Raw genomic sequence first — 10,054 nt, 5'->3', positions numbered from 1 at the left:
CTGATTTCCACACATTCACTGTGGTATACACAACCAAAATAAACACACACACACACACACACACACACACACACACACACACACACACACACACACTGTTGTATGACTTTTCCTGGAGAAGCTAAACAAATGTCTATTCACTGAAGACTGATACCAACAAGAGACCAACACAACAAACAAAACAACCCCAATTTTACCAACATCTAACTTGATGAACCAAATAGTTTACTAGACTGCTTATAGAAATACGGACAGCTCAAAGACAGATGCATCACCAAAACCTCATCCATCATGGACCTTCACAAAAGTGGCATCTTGGGAGCATCTGCAGGACATATAGGCTACTCAACTACTTGGAAAGTCTCTTTAATTTTTATAACCTTGAGGACTGTGATGATTTGTATATGCTTGGCCCAGGGACTGGCATTATCAGTGGGTGTGGACTTGTTGGAGTAGGTGTGTCACTGTGGGTATGAGCTTTAAGGCCCCTCATGCTAGCTGCCTGGAAGTCAGTATTCTGCTAGCAGCCTTCAGATGAAGATATAGAACTCTCAGCTCTGCCTACACCATATCTGCCTGGATGCTGCCATGCTCCCACCTTGACAATAGACTGAACCTCTGAATGTATAAGCCAGACCCAATTAAATATTGTCCTTTACAAGTCTTGTATTTTGTATTGGTCACGGTGTCTGTTCACAGCAGTAAAACCCTAACTAAAACAGGGACCTTGGGCTGGAAAAATGGCTCAGCGGTTAAGAGCACTGACTGTTCTCCCAGAGGTCCTGAGTTCAACTCCCAGCAACCACATGGTGGCTCACAACCATCTGTAATGGGATCTGACACCCTCTTCTGGTGTGTCTAAAGACAGCTATAGTGTATTCATACATAAAATAAACTTCCTGAGAGTTGTGAGTTGTTTATTTCTCTTGCCTTACTGACCCTTCCTCTAAAATTGTCTTAGTCAGGGTTTCTATTCCTGCACAAACATCATGACCAAGAAGCAAGTTGGGGAGGAAAGGGTTTATTCAGCTTACATTTCCACATTGCTGTTCATCACCAAAGGAAGTCAGGACTGGAACTCAAGCAGGTCAGGAAGCAGGAGCTGATGCAGAGGCCATGGAGGGATGTTACTTACTGGCTTGCTTCCCTGGGCTTGCTCAGTTTGCATTCTTATAGAACCCAAGACTACCAGTCAGGGGATGGCACCACTCACAATGGGCCCTCCCACCCTTGATCACTAATTGAGAAAATGTCTTAACAGCTAGATCTCATGGAGGGATTTCTTCAAGGGAGGATCCTTTCTCTGTGATAACTCCAGCTTGTATCCTTTCTTTGTGATAACTCCAGCTTGTATGAGCTGACACATAAAACTAGCCATAGCAAGTACAAGGATATTGCTACAAGCAGGGCAGTGGTGGCACACGCCTTTAATCCCTGCACTTGGAAGACAGAGGCAGGCAGAGGCAGGCAGATTTCTGAGTTCAAGGCCAGCCTAGTCTACAGAGTGAGTTCCAGGACAGTCAGGGCTACACAGAAAACCCTGTCTTGAAAAACCAAAAGGAAAAAAAGGGAAAAAAAGCGGGGGAGTATTGCTACACAATACTACACACGTATCCAAAACAAATACGTAAAATATTAAAATAAAATGAAAACAATTTTGTACAGCAAAAGAAAGCATCAACAAAAAGAAGCAACAACTTACAGAAAAGGAAGAAATATTTGACAAAGGTTTAATGTTCAGAACATATACGTTCCCAAAAAAAACCCACCCCAAACCAAAATATAACTTTTAAAGTGGGCAAATTATCTAAAGAGACAGTTCTCAAAATATAACCATATGAAAAAAATTGCTCACACCAGGCATTCAAGCACATGCCTTTAATCCTAGCCCCCAGGAGTTAAGAGGCTAACCTAGTCTACAGAGCAAGTTCCAGGACAGCTAGACACAAAGAAACTGTCTTGAAAACAAAACTAACAAAAACAAACAAGAAAGAATGAGGAAAAGAAAAGAAAGAAATTACATCTGTTCACTATCAATTATTAGCCAAAAAAGAAACACAAATTAGTTTTGAAGAGATGGTTCATTGGTTAAGAGTACTGGTTACTCTTCCAAAGATTCCCAGCACCCAACTGGCAGCTCACAAACACCAGTAACTCCAGTCTCAATGTATCTGACTCAATGTATCTGACATATATATATATATAAAAGAAAAATAAAGAAATCAAATTTAAAAACCCATGAATACACTCTTTCCAGTTACAAAAGAAAGTAAAAGAAGTAAGTAAATAAATTTAGGTGTATTTATGTGTATAGGTATTTTGTTTCAATGTATGCATATGTACCATGTGCATGCCTAGTGCCCACAGAAGGTGTCAAATTACAGATGGTTGCAAGCTGCCAGGTGAGGGTTGGGAATTGAACCTGGTCTGCTGCAAGAACAAGTGCTTTCTTACCCTCTGAGTAATCTCTCCCATCCAACAACTATTTCAATTTTTAAAAAGTAAATCTGAATGTAATTATAACTAGTACAGGCTGGGAAGGAGAGGGGATGGTAAGGAAAGAGGAAAACAGACAACAGAATAAGTCCTAGTGCATCAAAGTATATGAGTGGTAACAATACACCTTTTATAGACTTCATGAAGAGAAGTGCTCACAGGCTCCAAATATAAGAAAATCATGAGGGGCAGTTCAGGTACTAAGAGTGCCTGCTACCAAACCTCATAACCTGAGTTCCATCCCTGAAATCCACAGGACAAAAGGATAGAACTGACTCCCAGAAATTGCTTTTGATCCTCCAGTCATGTGCCATTTCACAATGAAGCATGAAATTTTTATTTTTAAAAATAAAAGAGGGGCTGAAGAAATGGCTCAGTGGTTAAGAGCACTGACTACTCTTCCAGAGGTCCTGAGTTTCAATTCCTAGCAACCATATGGTGGCTCACTACCATCTGTAATAGGATCCGTTGCCCTCTTCTGGTCTGTCTGAAGACAGCTGCAGGGTACTCACATAAAACAAATAAATAAATCTTTAAAAAGGGTGGGAGGAGGGTGCTGGTGGTGCTTGCCTTTAATCCCAGCCAGCCTACAGGAGGCAGACAGGCACATCTGAGTTTGAAGACAGTCTAGTATACAAAATAAGTTCCAGGACAGCCAGAGTTCTTACACAGAGAAACCCTGCCTTGAAAAGTCAAAATGAATGAATGAATACTTAAAAAAAAAAAAAAAAAAAATTAGGAAGATGGTTGGGAATATAACACAGTGTTAGAGCACTTGCCTGGCACATTTATGAGGCCTTGAGTTTGATCCTCAATAGCATTTTTAAAAAAAGTAAGCCAGCCAGCCACTAAGAGAATGGCAATGCTCCATATACTACATGTGTTAAAATGGCACTGTGCTCCATAAATTCTTACAAGAGTGATGTTTATCTTTCTTGAAACTTTAAAATTGATTAAAGACTTTAAGATACAAGCTCATCAATACTACTAAAAAATAAGACAAAAGACAAACTGGGTGATACTAACTTTGGTGAAGAAATTTTAGACATAAACCATGAAAACAAAGATAAATTGGACTTCATAAAGAATAAAATTTTCTGCTCTATGATAGACATTGTTAAAAGTATGAAAGAAGAGTCAAGACTGAATATTTACAAATGACATATATGAAACAGACTTGTATCTACAGCACACACAAAATGGAAATAAAGAACTTAATTAACAGTAAGAAATCAAACAACTTAGACACCTGATCAAAAATGTACATATGGCAGCCAGGTGTGGTAGTGCACTTACAATCCTAGTATTTGTATCTAATTCCAGCACAGAAGAATCTGGAGTTCAAGGACAGCCTGGGTATAGGTCAAAAACCTGTTTCAAAAAACCAGGAGCGCTGGGCGTGGTGGCGCACGCCTTTAATTCCAGCACTCGGGAGGCAGAGGCAGGCGGATTTCTGAGTTCGAGGCCAGTCTGGTCTACAAAGTGAGTTCCAGGACAGCCAGGGCTACACAGAGAAACCCTGTCTCAAAAAAAAAAAAAACAGGAGCTAGAGGTACAGTCTACCATGTACAACAGTCTGGGTTCAGTCCCCAACATTGCCAAAGAATACTAAGAATAAAAAGAGTACTCATTAGTATTTACCCAAATTCAAAACTTACATACACACAAGTGTTTATAGTGGCTTTATTCATAATTGCCCCAAATTTGGAAGTACTCATGAGTCTTTCAATACAGCTGAATAAGACAAACTGGTACATATCATGAAATATTATTAAATGGGAGAAGTGTTATCAAGCTACAAAACATAAGCAAACTGCTAAGTCTAAAACGTCACTTTGCAGGTCTAGGTGTGATGACTCATGAGACGCTTAAAGCAGGAGAGTTGCTGCAAGTTTTAGAACAGCTTGGGCTACCTAGGGAGAGCTTGTATTTAAGACAAAAAAAAAAAAAAAGGACAATATATAAAAGTCAAACCACAGAAAATGGTTTTTAACATCAATAACAGAAACCAAAAAGACTGTAGTAAATAGGAGAAGGGATATTTGAGAACTTTGTTCCTACTCATTTTTCTATAAACCTTAAACCACTCTTTTTTTTTTTTAAAGATTTATTTATTTTATTTATATGAGTACACTGCAGCTGTCTTCAGACACACCAGAAGAAGGCATCAGATCTCATTACAGGTGGTTGTGAGCCACCATGTGGTTGCTAGGGATTGAACTCGGGACCTCTGGGAGAGCAGTCAGTGCTCTAACCCGCTGAGCCATCTCTCCAGCCCCTAAACCACTCTTAATATATGTAGCATACTATTAATACAAGATGCAGGCTAGAGGGATGGCTCAGCAGGTGAAGGTACTTACAGCCAAACCTGGCATCCTGAGCTCCATCACTGGATCCACACAGAACAAAGATAGAACTGAGTTCCACAAGATGTCCATAGGTATGCTCTGGCAATCACATTCCCACACAAATGCACATACACATAAGATAAGTATTATTTAAAAATTGAAATAAAATAGCTAGCAAGACATGGAAAGATATGGAGAAACTTTAAAATGCATATAAAAGTGAAAGAAGTTGTTCTGAAAGTCTGTGTTTTAGGATTCCAACACTGACATTTTGGGGAAAGCAAACTCTATGTAGACAGGATTGCCAAAGGTAGGCAGAGGGAATGCAGTGGCTAGGCTGAGAAATAGGGTTTAAAGGCAAGGAGAACTATTCTATATGATGTTGGGTTAGGGTTAGGTCATTATAGTAATCACTTGTCAGAATCTTAAAGATGCAGAGCACTGTGGACTTCAACTGACAAGGTTACACAGGAAGAAATTCAACACATAGGGCCTCTACCATCTGCTCCACTGTCTGTAGCCTGCTTTGGAGGATAAAGCAAGAGCAAACATTGAAATGACTATAACTCAACTACCATTATTAGTTTAAGTAGCTATGGAAACCTGCAAAGGTAATGTTAAAGTCACAACTTTTTTTTTAAAGATTTATTTATTTATTATATGTAAGTACACTGTAGCTGTCTTCAGACACTCCAGAAGAGGGCATCAGATCTTGTTAAGGATGGTTGTGAGCCACCATGTGGTTGCTGGGATTTGAACTCAAGACCTTTGGAAGAGCAGTCAGTGCTCTTAACCACAGAGCCATCTCGCCAGCCCCCACCCCCACAACTTTTCTACATCCACACATGCTCTCACTTTCAATGTGAAAGTAGTTCTCAACTGAACACTCCTGGTTTTTCCAGGTTCTTCCCTGTATTTTTAATCCTTGCTTGCTTTGCCCCATTCTATAAAACTTGATCAAGTTGTCCTATCACCCAAACCTTCCTTAGACTTCAAATTCTTTCTCCTTGCCATCCATTCAATCTTCTGGTCTTTTAAGAGAGGACAGCCCCCTCCATTCCTTGACTCACTGCAGTCTTGACTACAGCTCCTGTTACCCTAAGGGGCACACTCACTAGTCACCTGTCTTCCAGTCTCAAGTCTAGATTATGGTGTTATCTGGAGGCATTCAGCATTCAACACTTCTGGCCCATGTCTTCCTCCTATAAACTCATTCCCCAGACTTCTTAGGTCTCCAAGGTGTACTTGGGATACTTCTTGTCCCAAACTTGAATCAGCAACTAAGCCACCGGTTCACTGACATCCCTCTTACCTCCATGTCTACTCAGATTTCTCAGGTTCCACACATGCCTGAACCCCACAGGAACCTTGGCATTCTGTTCCCCTGTCTTCTCCTAGCGTAAATGCACACCTGGAATAATCTGTACTCAAAGATTTCCTCTCCTCACCCTCAGAGGGGGAGACTCAGCTCACAGGTAGAAACCATGATCCAGCCAAGATTTCCTCTCCAGAAGATTGCCTCGGAAATCAAGGCACTCAACCAGGAAACCATATATGGGCACTGCTTGACTAGAATAAAATAAATGGACAGGACCTACATACAGAGACAAAGTCAAGAATGAAACTCAAAGAGAACAGCTGAGCTAAACTACCTTGGTACTGGTAGCATGGAAACTGGACAGTTTTTGACTTGCACATTTTATGAAATATCATCATGCCTCTCACAGGCTTTTTGTTTATTTGCTTTTCTGCACTTCATTTCAATGGACTTTTGTACTTGCAATCAAACTGACTACTAAGATAGTCTTCTATACACACACAAAGCTACCAAATAAAGTGTGCCATCAGGATGAATCCTGATTTCAGAAGCACTGACTCAGAGCTGGGCCTATTGCTGCATTCCTGTCTGTGATTCCAGCACTTGGAAGGCAGAGGCAGAAGGACTTTACATAAATCTGAGGCCAGTCAGATTACAGTATAAGGTCCTGTCTATAACAATATACAAGAAGATGGCAGAACTGAAGCACTGGAACCCACCGCACACCTACTTCAAACTTTCCACATTGTCCCTTCTTTCTAGACCATGTCAACCAATTCTGTTTCTGTATTAGCCTGAGAGAAGTACAAAAACAATCAAACAAACAAACAAACAAAAAAGTCATTAATACACCATAACTTTTCAAGGTTTATGTCTTATCTCCCCAACAAACTCCCCAATAAACTCATCAAGTGTTGGACTTTTCCAGCATATAGCTCTTAAAGATAATAAACATAAAAATATTCATTTAACTTTGAAAAAGGAAAAGATCAATTTTTCACTAAGCTGAAGAAGGGAAAGATTTCAAATTATAATTTAAGACATGAAGGAAGTATACTAGAATGGCCATTAATTCCAAAGACTCTTAATATCACTTATTGGCCAGGATCTGAGTCAATGGTGCCCTCAGACTGCTGGCTGTAGGCTAGTGGGCACATCAACTTGGGAAGTAATGGGCAACGTGCACCAGCAGAACACAATGTAAGCAACATCCACTAAGACACATGTAATAAGCACCCATGAAAATCAGGACGGGGTAACTTTGTTTTATTCATGTCCTGGAGCAACAGGGACACAGTGGGATGGGAGAATCTATCAAAGAAAGCACCTAGCTCAAGAAGCAAGGCACAGAAGCTGACCAAGCTTCATCTGACCGTGTTTGCACGAAGCTCAACGTTAAAACTGACCTGTAGAAACAGGTCAGAAAAGCAGTTTGCTTGCTGAAGAACAATTATGGATAGGATGGGCCATTCCTTTTCAGGAGTGACCATTTATGTATGTGTCCAGATAAAAATCCGTTATAAAATGAAGCTGGAGCAAAGGCTCAGCAACACTGCTCTCAAACATACAATAATTTGGGGGGGGGGGACGAAAAATTTACATTAAAGGGCTAGGGAGATGGCTAAGCAGTTAAGGCCACTTACTGCTTTTGCTGAGGGTCTGGGTTTTGTTCCTACTACCCACATGTCAGCTCAGTAGTGTCCTTAACTCCAGTTCCACGAAATCCAAAGCCCTCTTCTGACCTCTGCGGGAACTAAGCAAGCCTGTGGTGCACATTACATAAACGCAGGCAAACACGCATATGTATAACATTTTTAAAATAAAGCTTTAAAATTTTGCCTAATAGGAAAAAAAAAAAATCCTTTTAACTTAACTCTAGGGATCCTGTCTGGATTCCGGGCTCGGCCTAGTGCATCACGGCCGGTTGCCTTCATCCTTCAGACAGCCCCAGAAAGCCGAGCAGTGTCAAAACCTTCACCAAGCAAAGGTCCAAAAGCGACCCGGGCCTCAGGCCTCAGGCAGGCAAAACTCTGTATTGCTCCGAGTGGGGCAGGCGAAAGCGCGATGCAGGTTACAAAGACCTTGTCCTACCCGCCCCCTCCCACAGGCGCGAGTATGTCAAGTCTAGCTTGTAAAGCGTTCTTCGAGGTCGCTTTACAATGGGGGCGGGGGGCACCTGCGTCGCGCTGCCGGAGAGCTAATGTGTAACGCCCCCAGCCACAGCCAGCCAGGGCGCGTGTTTCCAGGTCAAAACTGCGGCCCTAGGGCAGGCGCGGCGAGGTCGCAATGAATGACCCAGCCGCTCGGTCCGCGGCTCAGTCCTCTGCAGCCTCCTCACAAACCTGTCGGGACCGCACCGCAGCCGCACCCGGCTGGAGCTCGCTCCACAGCCTACGGCGGAGCAGCGCCGCCCGGGTGCTGTCAGGCCCGGGTTCGGTTAACACCTCGGGCCGCAGCGCCTCACCTTCCTGCTCGCGCCACCGAGAGACACTTTGGGCCTCGTCTTGAAGTCGCCTTCGAAGCTGAACATCTTCGCCGCCTATCCCATCGGCGCGGCCCGGCAGGCGGCGGAGCGGCCGGGGGCGGGCCGGGCGGGCTGGGCGGGGCCCGGCAGGGTCGCGGCCTCGCTGTCCCCCGCCGTCCCGCCTGCGGCTCAGCGCTCTCCTCCCTGCACGCGGGCGCGAGCGCGGCGACGCTGGAGGCCGGCCTGGCCCCGCTGCTTATTTAGCCACAGCGCGCCGCCGCCAAGCGAGGGACGCCCCGACTCGCGCCTGCACCGCGCCGCCGTAGGAACCAAGATGGTGACCGCCCGCACTGCGCGCGCGGTCCCGTGAACGTGCGCGGTCATCACGGCGCGGCGCTCCTCCCGGCAGCCCCCGCGAGCGCGGGCTCCGGCGCCAGCGCCGCCATCGATAATACGGTGCTCCTCCCGGCAACCCTTGGACCTGCCTGCGTGCGCGGCTCCGCGAGGCGCAACAACCTTCCGCGCGCGCGTCGCGCCGCCAGACGATTTCCGCCGCCCGCCCCCGCCGCCCATTGACGCCGACAGGGTCGCGCGCACTACTGGAGACCGGAAGCCCTGCATAAGAGGCCGCATTCACCCTCCAGCTATGTATGGGGGAACAGGTTACTAATGCAGAGAATCTACACCATGATTTAGACAGAGACGAATAATATATGACATACGAACAAAGGTATCATGAACACACACCATACACATACAAAAACACAAATGCACACCAACAAATGAAAGTTATATTCATATATATATTCACATATTCATATACATAAAAATGCATGCCAAATGTATAAATACATCATAAATACATAATGCACAAATATACCCTATCATATATCCATACACTTATATACATGTCTAATATATGTATGTTCATGTATAAAAAACATGCACTATTATATATACATAAGCACAAACATAAATATACACAAAGCAATGTAAATGAATCGATGTCATATATAACATATACACATACACATATGTCATACACATATGACCTTACTACACACTAAGGAGGCCATGGAGATAGGCCTCTCATTCTATTGAGAATTCACAAATTCTCACCATGTGAACCAGCAATTGTCCAAGAGTAAGGAAGGTTGTGACTGAAACCACACCTGAACATGACACTTGCAGCAGCTTTGTAATTGCCCAAATCTGGAAACAACCAAACAGCAAAAGGAGAGAAACTATTGTACAACACCTGAGATGGCCCTTGAGAGCAGGATTTTACACTAATGAAAACACTAGTGCCCAAAGGTCACACTGGTACCATGAGATTCCATTTAGAACAGAGCCATGGTGTGAGAGTTGCAGGCAGGGTAGAAGAGAGCACAATAGTCTCTGGTGCCAGGAAAATCAGTAGTTGTGATA

At 43.6% G+C, this 10,054-nt stretch overlaps 1 protein-coding gene across 2 annotated transcripts in view; it reads right to left on the bottom strand.

Moving 5' to 3' along the window:
- The window catches only part of Ube3c (ubiquitin protein ligase E3C), a 101,272-nt gene extending 92,304 nt beyond the window's left edge, over positions 1-8,968 (bottom strand). The window contains exon 1 of one of the 2 annotated variants that reach the window (XM_021190082.2): positions 8,627-8,968. In XM_021190082.2, coding sequence (XP_021045741.1) covers positions 8,627-8,692 — 66 coding nt within the window. In that variant the 5' untranslated portion in view covers positions 8,693-8,968. The remainder of the gene's footprint in view (positions 1-8,626) is intronic. The other variant, XM_029534706.1, reaches the window with a different exon arrangement.
- Positions 8,969-10,054: the final 1,086 nt, after the last annotated feature.

This window comes from Mus pahari, chromosome 2 (genome assembly GCF_900095145.1).
Source record: "Mus pahari chromosome 2, PAHARI_EIJ_v1.1, whole genome shotgun sequence".
NCBI classification, from domain to species: domain Eukaryota; kingdom Metazoa; phylum Chordata; class Mammalia; order Rodentia; family Muridae; genus Mus; species Mus pahari.
Note: the sequence above shows the minus strand (reverse complement) of the source record. Positions and strands in the feature narration are given on the sequence as shown.